Source organism: Aplysia californica, unplaced genomic scaffold, assembly GCF_000002075.1.
Source record: "Aplysia californica isolate F4 #8 unplaced genomic scaffold, AplCal3.0 scaffold00258, whole genome shotgun sequence".
NCBI classification, from domain to species: Eukaryota; Metazoa; Mollusca; class Gastropoda; order Aplysiida; family Aplysiidae; genus Aplysia; species Aplysia californica.
In genome coordinates, this window is record NW_004797528.1 from 371,344 (window position 1) to 387,925 (window position 16,582).

The window sequence follows — 16,582 nt, forward strand, 5'->3', positions numbered from 1 at the left end:
CAGACTCAAGGTAGAGCATCTTTAGCTTTAAAGAACATTTTTTGGACTCAACGTGTACAGTAAAAAAAATCCATGTCAGGAGAGGTGTCAAAAATAATGATAATATAAGCCTTTGCCAAAAGGTGTGGGTGTCTATGAGGACTTTTTAAATCAACCACACTACTCATGGCAAAATGCATATGGCAAGGAAATAAGTTGGTAATTAAAAGCTGCATGAGAAGATAGGTTGATGTCCTTTTACCTCTTAAATGTGAGGCGTGCTGACAAAATGAGTTACTAAACTTCTTGCAATCCAAGAAAGTAGATATCAGCCAAAAATCAATACTGGGGGTAGATCTATAGATTTTCAATTGATGTCATTTTGTTCTGGGGGCAGATTTATAGATTTTCAATTGATGTCATTTTGTTCAAGTCTAGATCTACTGTTTCTTTTGTTATTCCTTAACTAACAAATTGTACAAACTCCACCAATAAAGTTAACGTATCAATTTCCATAATTATAACTAAATTCCAAGAAGTAACTCATTTTGTTAGCACACCTCACAAATATACACTTGCGGCAACTGACACTTAAGTGCACTTAGGTAACCTGTGCCTTCAACAACTTTTAAAGTGTACTAGTTTTGTTAAAATTCTGAACATAACGATAAAAAAAGTCGAACCTGCTCTAATGACCACCTCTGTTATTGCAGTTAATTGTCCAACACAATCCCTTACATACAAATAACTATGTTTGTTGCAATTTTCTTAATAATTGTTGAACTGTCCTGCTTTTTTTTTTTTAAACAGTTTTACATTTTGACTGATCTTAAGCCTTATTTATACCTTACATTTATACATTTTAAAATCTGTATATAATTATGTTAAACAGCTTAAATTCAAAGCAGCAAATTCCTATAATCTTTCTTAAATGGCTCCATTTTAAATATCGCAAGATCCCTGTCCTAAAAATTATATTTTAAGTAAACAACAAAAGCATTTAAAAGCCATCATAAGTTGCGATTAGGCATATATATATATATATATATATGCATCTACACAATGTTTAGAACATTGTAGGGGGGTTCAAAAGTACTGAAAAAGTGTGTAATCAGGGGTGCAACTAATTTATTTTTCGCTGGGAAAAAAACTCTTCCTGAAGAATAAAAGTCAATAACATCAAACACAAATTCTCAGTGCACTCAGTCAAGAGATAAAAACTGAGATACAATAGCACTAATAACAGTCTAAACGTGGGCAAGAGAAAGTATAGAAACTATGGACTATGGTAGTAGTTGAAATGTAGTCAGAGCAGTAGCTGAAATGTTAAAAGTATATATATTTCAGTCAAAATTGTCAAAGTCAATAACAGTCACCCATTAATGAGGCGAAAAGTGGTTGACTTAGTTTTGACGGTTTAGCGTCTAATACACCTGTTATAGTGTCATCATTTTTAATAGGCTAATGCAAAAAGTAGGAAAGGGAGGAAATGGCTGTTTGGGTACATTTTTACTTTCACTGCCACACAAATGCATTGTTTTTGAGGGTCAAACAGACATTGTTGTGGGTTTTTTTGCTATAGATCATTCAAAACCTGTCACCACTGACTAAAACTGTTGCAAATTTTATTTTCAAGGAAATTAAATACCGTATTATTTTGTAAAACATCAAATTATGAGGAAAAACAGGGGGGCATGCCCCCTTGAGGTACAAAAGGGGGTATGCCCCCTTGAAACTGAAACCCCCTGGATTGGTCCACTGTCCACAGTTTAAGTTGTAAGGAAATTAGGCCTACTAGATCTCTATGCAATTAAAAGTAAGTAGGCTTTCGTATAATAGCTCGAAAAGAAACCATCAAATATTTCCAAAACTAATAATTTGCGATGGAATATAAAAATAAAATCAATATTTGTACGGATAAAAATGAACAAGGAAATTCCAAAAGAGTTATAACTATAGGCCTAGGCTAGGCCTAACATAATCATAACAAAGGCGACTCTATTCTCACCCCGGGTGAGAATAGCGCAGGTGTGAGCCTTTTGGCTATTCTCACCTGGTGTGGGTTCACGTTATAGCCCAGGCCAACCAGTGTAGCGTTCACCCTGAACCACAGAATTCTACACTGTGATAACAGAATTGTAGAATTCTGTGCCGTGAACAAACGTTCCAGCGCTCTTGTGTTACTACTGTTACCCTAAAAAAAGGGTGCAATTTTGTCTGTGGCCAGTGGAAAGAGAGAAAGAGAGAAAGAGAGAAAGAGAGAGAGAGAGAGAGAGAGAGAGAGAGAGAGAGAGAGAGAGAGAGAGAGAGAGAGAGAGAGAGAGAGAGAGAGAGAGGAGTAGCGCAAGAACTTCCGGGGAAAACAAAATGGCGACCCGCGTAGTTCGGCTCGATTCGAAAAGTTAAATAGCCCTAGCATCTTTGTAGACGACCAAATTAATTTATTTTTGTGTTTTAACATCATTTTTTAACTTTGTTTAGATCAATTTTATCGTCCACACCGATAGATCAGAAAGAGTGAGTGAGAGAGAGGGGAGGAGTACAGATCTTGCGAGAACTTCCCGGCAAAACAAAATGGCGACCCGCGTAGTTCGGCTCGATTCGAACAGTGAAATAGCCATAGCATCTTTGAAGACGATCAAATTAGCTTACTTTTGTGCTATAACATAATTTTTTCTTGGCTTTTTTATCAATTTGATCATCCACACCGATAGACAGTATTCCAAAATGAGGAAAAGCAGGTTTGTTTCGCACCGGGTGAGAATAGCCTACGCTGGCAATTCTCACCCGGGGTGAGAGGTAGATCGTTTTTCTATTCTCACCCCGGATGAGAATAGCCACTTCCAAATAATAAATAGATCTAGTCTAGATCTAGATTTCTAGATCTAGTAGCTGCTCATTACGGAATTCCTTCCGAAGCAGGTTTGGGTGTAGGCATTTTCCTTTTCTATTTGCCTATTTGGGTGCATGAGTTCATCAATGACAATTCAATAAGAACTAGATCTAGACTAGCCTTGGGCAGACTCTAGTCAGTCTAGTCTAGAGGCTAAAAGAGGCAACTCAGCTTCCTAGTAGTAGAATCTAGGCTTCCCTCATTAATTATTACGGAATAGCCTCATTTATTGGGTTGCATCACGGGTAGCTATATAATGTACATTAGTACAGTGCGTAGTTGTAGGTTAATTTGCGGTGGGATATTTATGTACTTCACCATTCTTATTTGTTGACTCACCCCGGTAGTATTCACACGGCGACTCACTGTGGATGAACAATGCACTGTTTGTTTCCTGTTGATCCGGCCAAAGTGGAAACGGTCAGACTTGTTCACCGAGAAAGAAGAAGTGAATGGCACACAAAAACAGTACCTAAGCGCTATTTAAAAGCACCATTACTACAGCATCAACAGCTTGAGAAAAGCCCATCTCAATTTAACCTGCATTCCGCCTTCATTCCTCAAAGAGTTGAACGAAGTCAAGAGCCTGCATAAAATTTTCCTATCAGAGATGCTAAATAGAACCGGAAGTAAAAATTACTAACTAAACGGCAAACAATAAGTGCTCTTTTTAAAATTGCAAACTTCAAAACATCTAGTTACAAAACAAACTAAAATGAGGGAGGAAAATATAGATTAAGAATAATAATGTTAGTTTGTGTCAATTTATGATATGTTTTTAAAAGATGAGATGTTTGATTGAATTTTTTTTTTATAAAAAAGGGAAAACATCTGAATAGCTTAACATACATTGTTTTTATTCTGTCAAGAAGCGAAAGTAGATAAATGAAATTCAGAACGGGAAAAAATAATGAAATTGAAATTGAAGCGAAGAAAAGAAAAAATGGATCTAACGTGACCAAGTGGTAGTGGCAACGCCGTATTATGTCCCACTTGAACTGGACTTTCTTACTTACCTTTGTAAAACTTTAAGTTGTAAAGTAATTAATTACATTTTTGCACATAGATCTAATAGAACTTTTGGATTTTAAGAGTTTCAATATGCCTGTTTTTGAAGTCACTGATGGAGAGGCGTCGCAAGTTGTAACCGCGGGTAAGTCAGTTGTAGTGTCAGGTCAGTGGTCTGCAGAGGCATGACTTGTCTTGTTGGCTACTCTGGCTCCAGGCTCCAGACTCGCACTCTGATCGGGGGTTTTGGCCGTTAGGGAGACTTTTTTATTCACCAGTAAGGCACTAGATCTACTTGGATATGGTGGTCCCGACTTTTGTGACAGGGAAATATAGGCCACCTCTATTCTCACCCGGGGTGAGAATAGTGCAGGCGAGTCTTTTGGCTATGGCCACCTCTATTCTCACCCGGAGTGAGAATAGTGCAGGCGAGTCTTGTGGCTATTCTCACCCGGTGCGCGTTCACCAAATTTTGCGTTCACCCTAAACCACAGAATTCTACACTGTGATAACAGAAAAATTGTAGAATTCTGTGCTGTGAACAAACGTTCCATTACAACTGTAGCCTACTAAAAGCGTACAATTTTGTCTGTGGGCAGTGGAGAGAGATAGAGGAGTAGCGCGAGAACTTCCGGTCAAAACAAAATGGCGACCCGCGTAGTTCGGCTCGATTCGAAAAGTTAAATAGCCGTAGCATCTTTGTAGACAACCAAATTAATTTACTTTTGTGTTTTAACATCATTTTTTAACTTTGTTTTGGTCAATTTGATCGTCCACACCGATAGACAGTATTCAGAAAGAGACAGAGAGAGAGGGGAGGAGTAGATCTTGCGAGAACTTCTGGGCAAAACAAAATGGCGACCCGCGTAGTTCGGCTCGATTCGAACAGTGAAATTGCCATAGCATCTTTGAAGACGATCAAATTAGCTTACTTTTGTGCTATAACGTAATTTTTTCTTCGAAGTGACTATTTCTCCGAACGTTCGGAGAAATAGTGCCGATCTTTATTTCTCCGAACGGTTTCCGGCTTCCGGTCTCGTGATTTTTTGCCTATTTATTGCGAGAGTTCGCCGCTAACTTTCATTCTGCCTCTGGTCTGGGAAGGAACACCGCATGGCAAGCCCGCCTTCAGACAACTTTCAGTTACGGCTCGTTCAGTTACACCCACCACACACCCACCACCAACACACAAACTTATACACACACTAACTAAACATGATCAGTGGGCAACTTTTGAACATATTATGACGATCTGAGCTGTGGATGGAGGGACAGTGTGGGTGACAGAGCAGGTGAAAGGAAGAATGTACGAGTGTACCCACAGGCGACAGCAACTACAAGGCGACGACACCGACTCCCCCTGGCCTGGTCCACAGCTCACGAACGAAAGGAATGTGGCTAAGGCAGTGTTTTGCTAATACTAATATTATTGTCCATGGTTCGCAGGGTGCAGGGGAATGAGTGAGATTTTCTTTGTGTGTGCCTGGAGGGAGGGGATGGGATGTGAAAATCATGCGGACGGGGATGAGCCGCGGGAGAGAACACGGGAATTCAATGAATTAGTGAAACTGAAAGAGAGGAACGACTCATGAGCCCTGGAGTGAATGGATCCTGTGTTTCTCTTTTTGTATAGGCTACTTTGAACTGTTACTGAATAATGGCTGACATAAAGCCCGAAAAACAAACACACACACGCTCCTCACTCTCCACTTAAACACTTAATACTACCACACACAGACACACGCACATGCATTCACACACACACACACACACACACACAGGAGCAAATTTTTAGGTCTATATCTGTTTCAATTTTCAAGAGCTAGTCTAGAGATTTTTAGATGAGTGTGAAAACGTGAAAAAGAAAGTAGAAAGGTTTCCCAACCAAATGAAATCAAAATTAGAACAGCCCATAAACAACCACAAAAATTAACAAATAAGGCCGTGAGTCCACGTGTCCGAAAAAGATTGGCTGTTTTAACCCTAAATGTGCGTAATTTTACAACAGAGTACAGGATATTACATGTAAATTATGGAATCACACACATTAAGGGGCCTGCCAGTGTCAGTACATGTAATCGGTTTTGGTGGAATGTACGCTCTAACATAAAACATTTAAATATATATATATATATATATATACATGTTTAGAATCTAATGAAGGTTGGAACATCAAATTAAATGACGTTACACTATACAACACCCCCCCCCTTTTTCCCTAACAAAAAAATTGATAGAAAAACAACACATCAGAACAATAACAAGAAAGAAAAAAATACACACTAACAAAATAAAACACCAAAAAAAAGGGAAAAATAAAAGTAACTGTAACGTATTCAACAAATCAACGTGGTGACAACAAGTGAGAAAGAGACGAAGTGAAGCTAGGTGAACTTTCTTTCAAAAGTAAAGAGGTTCGTTTTCTTTCTTTTTTTTCTTTTTTTAAATTTGACTTTTATTCCCCGATTCGGGGACCAAAAAATCGAGCCACGATTGATTGGTCGACGCCGCGACAAACGCAGATGCTAGTTCTATGTGTCGTTGTCAATAACCCTCTGTAGATCTAGATCTAGATCTAGACAGCACACGAGTAAACACAACACAATCACATTAAGTTTAAGAGCAGCACCCTTCATAGGCAACACGTCATATCTGTAGCGAAAAACGGTTTGGAACTGTAGCATTTCTTTATATAAATATTTACTGCGGACATTTTTTGGACCGATTGAACCATATTAGGATATTGCATACGAACAATCTTTGGTAGGCATATACTTTAATCATTGATCTATATAATATTCGAAATTTGCGGGAAAGGATGTGATTTCAGAGTATTCGGAGAAATAGTGCCCAGCTTTATTTTCCCGAACGTTCGGAGAAATAGTGCCTAGCTTTATTTTCCCGAACGTTCGGAGAAATAGTGCCGGCCTTTTTTCTTGGCTTTTATCAATTTGATCATCCACACCGATAGACAGTGTTCCAAAATGAGGAAAAGCAGGTCTTGTTTCGCACCGGGTGAGAATAGCCTACGCTGGCAAGTCTCACCCGGGGTGAGAGGTAGATCTTTTTTCTATTCTCACCCCGGATGAGAATAGCCACTTCCTACAACTGTAGCCTACTAAAAGCGTACAATTTTGTCTGTGGGCAGTGGAGAGAGAAAGAGAGAGAGGAGTAGCACGAGAACTTCTGGTCGAAACAAAATGGCGACCCGCGTAGTTCGGCTCGATTCGAAAAGTTAAATAGCCGTAGCATCTTTGTAGACAACCAAATTAATTTACTTATTGTGTTTTAACATCATTTTTTAACTTTGTTTTGGTCAATTTGATCGTCCACACCGATAGACAGTATTCAGAAAGAGACAGAAAGAGAGAGGGGAGGAGTAGATCTTGCGAGAACTTCCGGGCAAAACAAAATGGTGACCCGTGTAGTTCGGCTCGATTCGAACAGTGAAATAGCCATAGCATCTTTGAAGACGATCAAATTAGCTTACTTTTGTGCTGTAACGTAATTTTTTCTTGGCTTTTATCAATTTGATCATCCACACCGATAGACAGTATTTCAAAATGAGGAAAAGCAGGTCTTGTTTCGCACCGGGTGAGAATAGCCTCTACGCTGGCAAGTCTCACCCGGGGTGGGAGGTAGATCATTTAAATTCTATTCTCACCCCGGATGAGAATAGCCACTTCTGGAAATATAACCCACCAGAGAAAATCGGTGATCTTACATTAGCCTTTTAGGCTTTAGCACGTTAAATTCCCAAAGTCTACTAATCCCCAACTCAGACCTTCAAAACTTTAAACTGGGCCTAAAAATGTGCAAACTACCGTAATTTTGTCATGAACAGATCGTATTATAACAGTGGTTTTCAGTCTTCCATCATGATTTTGGAAGCCATTGAGTGAGTATAATCTTGATGACATAGAATTTTGATCCAGATCTGATAGTGGTCGCTCGTTTTGGAAGTCCTCAATTGAAGAATTTAACGTGCTAAAGTATAAGATCACCAGAAAATCTAGAATCTAAATCTTGATCTAGATCTAGATTCTAGATCTAGATCTAGGTATTATTAGACTTATTAGATCTAATCTAGTCTAGATCTAGATGTCTAGAACCTAGTTTTGACCCCAACAACGATTACATCTGGTTTTAAGTCTAAACAATTACTTTTTTATTTGCGTGCGGGAGAGATAGCCTTTCAAACCTAATTGCAAAAAACCATCAAACTGAGTTTCTACGTATACAGTAACCGGGCACGTAGCCTCAGGGTCTACGAACACAGTCACCGGACACGTAGCCTCAGGGTCTACGTACACGGTAACCGGGCACGTATGCTAGCCTCAGTGTCTACGAACACGGTAACCGGCAACCGGACGTGTAGTCTCAAAGTCACATAATATGTACACGGTAACCGGGCACGTAGCCTCAGTGTCTATACACGGTAACTGGCAACTGGGTGTGCAGTTTCAATGTCATACACACGGTAACCGGACATGTAGCCTCAATATCTACGTACACAGTAACCGGCAACCAGGCGCCTCTCATTATCTAGGTGCTCGCTGTAGCTTCATGTGAGTTAAACTGCAGACTAGTAGATCTATTGGCACACACACACACACACCAAGCAGTCGACGAAGGAACCAACATCGGGTCCCCTAGTGACATAGCCCATCACACGCTAGGCGGCAAAGCGGACCCGCCACGGCGTGGAACAGAAGCACAAAGAAGGATTGCAGTATGTTGGTTTTTGGTGCGGGCAGAAGGAGCTGTCATTGTCAGGTGGGATGCAGGGTGGGCAGAAGAGAGGGAAACAAGACCAACAAAATTAAAGTCTTGGGGGATTTAGATGATTTTGAAGAGGGTGGAACTGGTAGAAGAAAAGTTTAGAAGCAATTCTGTTTTGCCGATCAGACTGACTCAACCTAAAGTCAGAGGGCCGCCCAAACAAAACCAAACTTTCACAAACGAAACAGGAAACAAAAATGTCAAACACCTACTGGCAAGCTAAAGACCAAGAAGAGAAAAAGAAGCTGATTCTGGCAGGTTGTGTCGTGGATTCTGCCTGTGCCCCGTTGAAGATAGCAGATTTTAAGACTGTTCAGAAATAATACATTGTTTATGTGTATTTGTAGAGATGTCGAAAGTTTTGATGAGGAGGCATGGAAGGCACTGCTGGAGCGCATTTCTACCAAGAAGGAGAAAGATCTGTATCAACTGTATGAGTGTTGTGATTGCAAGGAAACGGATGATGGTTGAATGTCAAAGTGAAAGCTGTTTTTAAGCTGTGTTACCATGGTCGAATTGCCTGTCTGCTTCGCTTCCAGTTCGCCCAGTCATTGCACACGCACGTTGGATTTTGAGTATGAACAGCCTTAGGTTTAGGAGACCACTAGATTTGCACCACCACAACCTTAGGCAAGAAGGAAAAGGTTGTGCCCTCTCTTATTACGTTGAAAGTGCACTCCAATCCATATGGTTTTACATGATATTTATAACTCTTTAACCCAGCCACGTTTTGATGGAATTTTTTCAAGATCTCATGAAATACATGACAGGGATACACACAAAATATGATTCATAAAATGGTTAATGTGTCAAAGTGAAAGGGGAAGTTGTTTATTTATTTATCGCTTCTGAATCAAAATAAATCTATTCAGATTCGTAAAATATTGCACTAGCAGTAGGCCTACTAAAGCTTCATGGTGTACTCTGGGATCTGAACAGATGCTGGGACCGCCCATTCATGGATTGGGCGCTTGCATTGTCCACTCAGGGTTAACCACTTTAGGACTTTAGGTTGCATTTGTCATCACAGGACTTGAAAAGGAGATCAATAGTGCATAAAAATGTGTCATTCTTAATGATGAATCAGTGTTATAATGATGATCTTTGCTACCAATTTGTGACTTCTTTTTTAAATATCGACACCATCATTTTTATAAGTTTTGAGAAGAAAGAAAGATCGCCAAAATCAGAACTAGCGCTAGGGTACCTGGGATCTTTCTGTTTAAAAGAAGGAAGGAAATCTTCTTGTTCATCTTTACATCTTTAAATGGACATCCCATCTAGTGTGAAGGCTGCTGTTCACTGCAGATTGTCCAGGCTCTCATAGAGCTTTGGGTTTCTCTGCCTAGGGTTGGGCCAGTACCTCTTTCTAAGAGCCAAAATGAAATGATAAAACAAAACATTGCAAGGTGTCCCTTGATATTTTTATTCAAATAATTTTGCCATTATACAGAAACTCCTAGAAACTGATTCCAGCAATTGTGGAATGACGCTGACCTTATTCTCTTTTGATTTCTTACAGTGAAGTTTTCCCATGGAGATCCGATGCGAGTCAAAGGTCGTAGTCAGATGACCTGGCAGTTCTACCGACAGAAAAAGTCCAATGCTCAGAAAGGGAAAGAAAAAAGAATCGTGGTAAGTAGACACCCACCAGTTCTGCCGTAAGCTGACAAAACGTCTTTTTAAAATTTTGGCGCCAAATTTTTTAATATGCTAAATCGAAAGCCTAATCAGATATCCTACTTGTGTGGAAAAAAAACCAAAAGGGAAACTGACTAGATTTTTAAATTTAGAATTCAAATTTCAGAAGAGCACTATTTTTCAATGGTTAAGCTGACAAAAAGCCTCTGTATCTCAAAACTGCTGTGAATGAAAAAATGGGGTTTTGTCAGCTTACGTTAAAGTTTTTGTATTGTAATGGTTAAGCTCTGTGCCTCTTACACAGAAGTTGTGAGTCCTATTCCCTGTGTGGGGGTTTATTTACATGCAAAGTAAGTTTGTCTCTGTGCCTAGATTCTCTATGCCACTCAGCACAGGATGGCCCTACTTCCACGGTTGAAGCAGCCCACCTAAGTGATCTGGATTGTGTTGATAGGTGCAAAAAACATTTACCACTGCTGGGTAGCAAAGCGTGTATATTGTGAAGGTCCATAGATAGCAAGTTCAAGTTTATTTTCTTTTTGTGGCCGGTCTGAGCACACAATACGTAATTATAAAAAAGAAAAGCTAAAAAGCTAATGGCAAATGGAGTCACAGCATTTACTTAGAGATAGAGTAAACCGCTCACTTTTTGCTATTGTTTTAATTATAACATCTTGAGTTTGTGAGTCAAGTATAAGTGTAATATTTAAATATTTGTACATGATATTGGGTGTAAAAGATACTTCTTTTTGTTCTATATTCTCCCACTACTACAGACGGCTAAAGTGGATGACATGACATATGTTGGAAAGAACTTTGGCGCCAGTGCAAATTCTTCGGCTGATTCATGCGAGTAAGTTGTGTACTGTCCCTGTAGAATACTGATCATTTCAATTGTGATTGTTTGTCCAAAGTCTGCCTCATTTCAACAGTATATAAGTGGAGAAAATGGCATAGTAAAGGAAGAAGCAATTTACAATAACTGAAATGAAAAATGCTGCTTTTTGTACATACTGGAAGTTTCCTTGCTCTATATCGGAAATTGTCTGCAAGGGGAAAAGCACTGTGTTGTGCCTTGTAGATCTTTCCCAGTAGAGAAAGTAATGGTGAGCTATCTCATGATGTGCTCTTCTGATTGCTCATATCTGAACAATTGTAAAGTCTGTTTAAACAAATTTTTGTATCTGCTCATTCTCAACCTTCTTATATTTATTTCTGCACAGCTACTACATGGGCGTTCTCGACAAGACGACGGGAAAAATGAGAGTTCTTCCAGCTCAGCTTTTTCATTTGGAGCCTTGGTTTGAAGGTACAGTTTCTACATACATGAATGTTTTTTTTTGGTGGGGGGGGGGGGTAAATGGTTTACGACATTCGCAATTGCAAACGGTCATATGAGCATGCGGGACACATTTATTAAATTTTAACGTTTTCAGTTTGGGAGGGGTTAATTTTTAATTTTGCTCGCATGGCGGCCGAATTCTACCCTTATAGATTTTCGACCACCAAGGAATCTTTAATGTGCTCAATTTGCAAATGGGACCTCCAAGATTTTTCGCCCTTATCGGAGAAGGCTAGGTGTTAATTCTTACCTACCCTAAGATCGCAGGTGTGGCTGAAAGACAGCAGTAAGGAGGAGCTAAGGAGTATCAGTAGAAAGGCTGCAGAAAAAATCAGGAGACCAGAGGTGGTGGGGGGGCGGGGGGGGGGGTATTAGAGTGTTAGACTATGATGACACAACAGAGGAAATGAAGCAATTTTGATTACATTATCTAGCAATGACCACGAAAATCCTTTTTTTGCCAGAAAATGTTTGCAAATATGTGCATTTTGTAGCTTTATCTTCACTGAGCATAGAACTTTTTGAATTTTTAAATTCCATCAATAAACAAAAAAGTTAAGGATTTTTTAATCAATTAATTTCTGGTACACTTTTATATAATGAAAAAACCCCAAAATATGGGACGTTCTTTGGTGAGTTTTGAGACAATATTCGTCATAACTCGCTCATTTCTCTGAGTATTTAAAAGAAACTTGGCAACCCAGTACATTTTCTAGTGCAGAATCTAGTCCTGCTTTCAGATTTTTCATAGCTATCCTATTTTTTGAGTTATGAAGATGTTTATAGGTAAAAATGTTGGCCTTTTTCGGTGCGTTTTGAGACAATATTTGTCATAGCTCGCCTATTTCTTGGAATATGTAAATGAAACTTGGCAGTCTAGTACATTTTTTAATGCAGAATTTAGTCATGCAGTCAGATTTTTAATATCTGTCATACTTTTTGAGTTGTAAAGACATTAACAGGTAAAAAAGTGGCGTTCTTTACAGATTTACAAAGATTATCAGTCATATGTTCTCCCAAAGTCATGATATTTGAATGAAACTTGGCAACATAAAAGGTTCTTCCTTGCCAAGCAATATTCTGGATCAATTTGTCACAAAAATGTAAGTAGAGAGCTACTAATAAATCCAGTTTTGTACTAGTAAAAGCATGCATACTTTGTTATAGAAAATAAGATCGTCTCTGTGTATATCCATTGTTGGACAGTGCCCTATTGTGTAGTAGGTTAAGATGCGTTCAGATAATATAGTTTACAAGTCATGGGAATATTTCGCATGTGTAGGCTACAACTCATACAATAAATGTAACATATTTACACCCCCCCCCCCTTCTCTCTCTCTCTCTCTCTCTCTCTCTCTCTCTCTCTCTCTCTCTCTCTCTCTCTCTCACGCACGCACACACATGCACGCGTGCGCACTCACGCACGCACGCGTGAACAGTAACAATGTATAAACAGGACTATCTTCCCAGACTGGACTAAATAAGTACCATACTCTTTAATAACAATCTTAATGCCTCACTTTTCCCAAACAGAGCACACAGGACGAGTCCAAATGTGTGCTTTCCCAAGAGGGGGGAATAGGCTTTCATAACGCAAACACAATGCCATACCACTTCTCAAGATGTTTGCTTTTCTGTTTCTATTCTTCTGTCATGCAATCAAGCAAATAAAAATGACTACATCTATTGTATTGTGACTAAAATGCAACAAAAACGCAAGTTATCAAGGCCCCCGTTTAGTTTTCAAGTATCCTTTCCCCCCTTTCCATTTCACATAAGCGGGGCCTCGTTTGTAGCGACCGATGGCTGATGACGTCACTCAGTGGAAATTTCCACGCCGCCGGCCGTTCACCCAGCATGCGCAAATGGCAATGTCGCTTTTTTCCTTAGTTACTCCCACATTTTTAAAGATTACGCCAAAACCGCTAAACACAGAAGCATGAAATTTTAAGGGAATAAAGAAAAATGGTGTACAATGTATCAGTCGGTTTGACAAATCACAGCTCCGAAAAACCTTCAAAGCGCACCACATCAACCACTTTCGCAAACGTTTTCGACTGCTTCTAGGATGGGTACAATGTTGTCAAACTGCATACTACGAGATTGACCTCTTTTCTGATTGGCTGCCAAGTTTCATTCATATCCATTCACGAGAAGCGGCGTGAGAGTGAGTTGAAGACAACAACCTTTGCGTTAGTGCGTCCTACGAAACACCCCCGCGGCGGGGGCCAAAAATCGGCAGAACAAAATGCGCTCGGTGGGCATTGCTACATTATCCCTATAAAACCGGAACATCAATATGTGCTTGGAAAAGTCTTTTTACCCTAAACGCCAGGACACGTATATATGTGCATGATTACTTAGTGCGATTCTTTTCAATAAGAAAATGAACTATTCCTGGGACGAAGCTTTCTTGTACAGAAGAAAACATCTGGTAGTGTTCCCTTTGAAATCACTTGGTCAGTTGGCGTGCATAACCTGGGTTTTTTTTATGATTGCATGTTCAATTTTATGAACAGGAATTTTTTATTATTTTTCACTCAAGGGGGTACGATAGAAAAACAGGGATAACTTCTAAAGATATGAATTAATCTAGCTTTCAGAAATACGATGTGCTACAATAAAAAATGAAAACAGTTCATATATCTTGTCTACATTGTGTGTTGAAAGGGCCTAAAACTGGAAATCAGATTTTTTTTTTTCTATAACTAAGTCGGTGGCTTATTACAGATAGTCAAACTCAAACATAATCAATCCCTACTTGCATGAGAACTGTCTTTTTTTAAACCTTATTTTATTTCTTCTCAGAAAATATTTACTTTTCTCGGGTTATTTCTAAGTACTATCCTTTAAAATGCAATTGAAAAGGGTCACCCCCATATTTACCAAGTGACCCAACTGGCCAGGTTTCTAGGGTCACTCGTGGGCAGATTTGCCCAGATCATATTGGGTTATTTTACTCTGATGCACTTCGTTTGAATGAATATGAAGCATTTTTGTAATTTTTCCATTACAGAGAGTGAAACTATTGGCGAGTCCAATGCAGACAAATCTTACAGAGACAAGGTAAGCTGACGGTTTACCTAGTTTTCAAACATCCAAGGGCATGTAAAGAATTTTTATTGTTTTAGATTTTCTGATCTTTGGTCAAAAGTCAAAGTCATTGAAATATTATTTTGATTTATTTGAGTAACAAAGTTATGTTGCCCATCCAATTTCCCTTTAAAAAATGAATAGTTTTAGTTGCCTCCCCTTGCGTTTCTACCCCTAATTGTGACACGCCGTGGTGAAATCAGTCACTCGTCAATTTTTGGGCATATGGAGTTATAGGTATCATTCTAGAGCCAGTCAATTTGCCTTGATTTTGATGAAAAACTTATCCATTTATCTTGGATACAAGTCGAAATATTGGCGATTGAAGGAGGAAGGGGTCGTCTGGTTTCAGAGGTAAAATTGTGAGAAAATGGCCGCCAAAGTTTAGTTATTTCCTTAACTTGAGAATGCGTGGAAACTTAGAAATTACATCTTTTATGCCTTTAAGCAACGTTTTTCAGTAATGTCCACTCAGAAATGTGTTCTTCAAAAGCACGAAAGGTGTAGAGTCAAAATACAAAATTTTGATCAAAATTCCCAGACCTGCGGAAAAATGCCAGTTTCTTCGCTTTCATTTTTTTGACGAGCGCCTGATTTCACCACGCTGCCTCACTATTCCTTGTTTGGTCATGCATATTCAATTGGCTTATGATACCAGCACATTAACTCAGGTCCTGCGGGCTTGACGGGAGGAGCGACCCTTGAAGACCATTTTCTATGTTTCTTGCCCGAGATCAAATCTAAGTACACATATGAGTTAGGCATAGTAAAATCTCTTGGTACCCAATTTTATTTTGGCATAGCAACAGCGGGTGCTAAGGAATCAGCCGCCATCTTGAAAATAAACAATGAATTTCAAATGCCTAGGGCTTCCTTATTTACTTACCAAATTTGGTGAGAGTGTACCTGAACCAGACCCTATCAGCGTAATGATAAGTTCTAAAAGAAAAGAAAATAAATATGAACATTTTCCTACTGTATAGAAAACCTTTTCTAAATTTAGGTTGCGTAATCGCTTGCCAATAGAAAAGTGTTATTTTTTTCGCAAATTTCTCTGTTACATTGATGGCAGCCTAAAAGTTTCATTTTAAAAAAGGTGAATTCTAAGGCAGGAAGGGAAAAACTGCAAAAAAATGACATTTTGCAAAAAACAACAATTATTGTGAAAATTCACTATAATTAACCCACTCTCATTTTTTCAAAGGCAATTTACGAGGAGAATAAAGACTTTCTCAATTGTCTCCATTCTATTTTTAGACAAAGAACTGTTTAATCTTCAAACTTTTCCTGAGTTTTCCAGATTTCACACCTGTTATGAACTTGCGAACTGCTGCTTATCGGTAATCAATATTTTAAAAATTCAGTTGCTCTCAGATTTCTCCCTCTGGTAGAGCAATGGTTTTAAAAACCATCAAATATGATTATTTGCATCAGGAAACAGCATTTGTGTAAAAGTGAGCTCGTTTGAAAAGGTGTTTGCATTGAAAGGTGAAATTCCTATTTCCTGAATGTCCTTTCGAGTTCGAGTGTCTAACTATGTCAAAATGCTCATATTTCATTGGATCAACTTCTTTATCGACGCTCCATTATCTCTACCAACGCTTCGCGTTTCAAAACAATGCGGAAAGTTCCAGAAGGGTACACAGGCACAAGCAGACTGAAACGCACACATTTTAGCGCAAAGATGCAGACCCTGCATGAAAGGAAATATTAGTCACGCGGGGCAACGCACTGATCCTGGACCAGCTGGGGAACACCACGTGGAATTGCGCTTATCGGCCAACATTTATCCGGGACCGGAATCTTGAGGTTAATACAGTTCTAGGGTTTTAGGACTGGGGGGG

General features: G+C 39.1%; 2 protein-coding genes across 2 annotated transcripts in view; one reads left to right on the top strand and one right to left on the bottom strand.

The window, feature by feature from the left end:
* LOC101855571 (poly [ADP-ribose] polymerase tankyrase-2) overlaps positions 1–3,497 on the bottom strand; it is a 21,249-nt gene extending 17,752 nt beyond the window's left edge. Inside the window, exon 1 of the mRNA XM_005100723.3 lies at positions 3,212–3,497. The gene's annotated coding sequence lies outside the window, so the exon portion shown is untranslated. The remainder of the gene's footprint in view (positions 1–3,211) is intronic.
* Positions 3,498–3,793: 296 nt separating this feature from the next.
* The window catches only part of LOC101856349 (DNA-directed RNA polymerase I subunit RPA49), a 25,906-nt gene continuing 13,117 nt past the window's right edge, over positions 3,794–16,582 (top strand). The window contains exons 1-5 of the mRNA XM_005100727.3: positions 3,794–4,025; positions 10,185–10,297; positions 11,080–11,156; positions 11,527–11,612; positions 14,662–14,711. Of these exons, the coding sequence (XP_005100784.1) occupies positions 3,974–4,025; positions 10,185–10,297; positions 11,080–11,156; positions 11,527–11,612; positions 14,662–14,711 (378 nt within the window). The 5' untranslated portion in view covers positions 3,794–3,973. The remainder of the gene's footprint in view (positions 4,026–10,184; positions 10,298–11,079; positions 11,157–11,526; positions 11,613–14,661; positions 14,712–16,582) is intronic.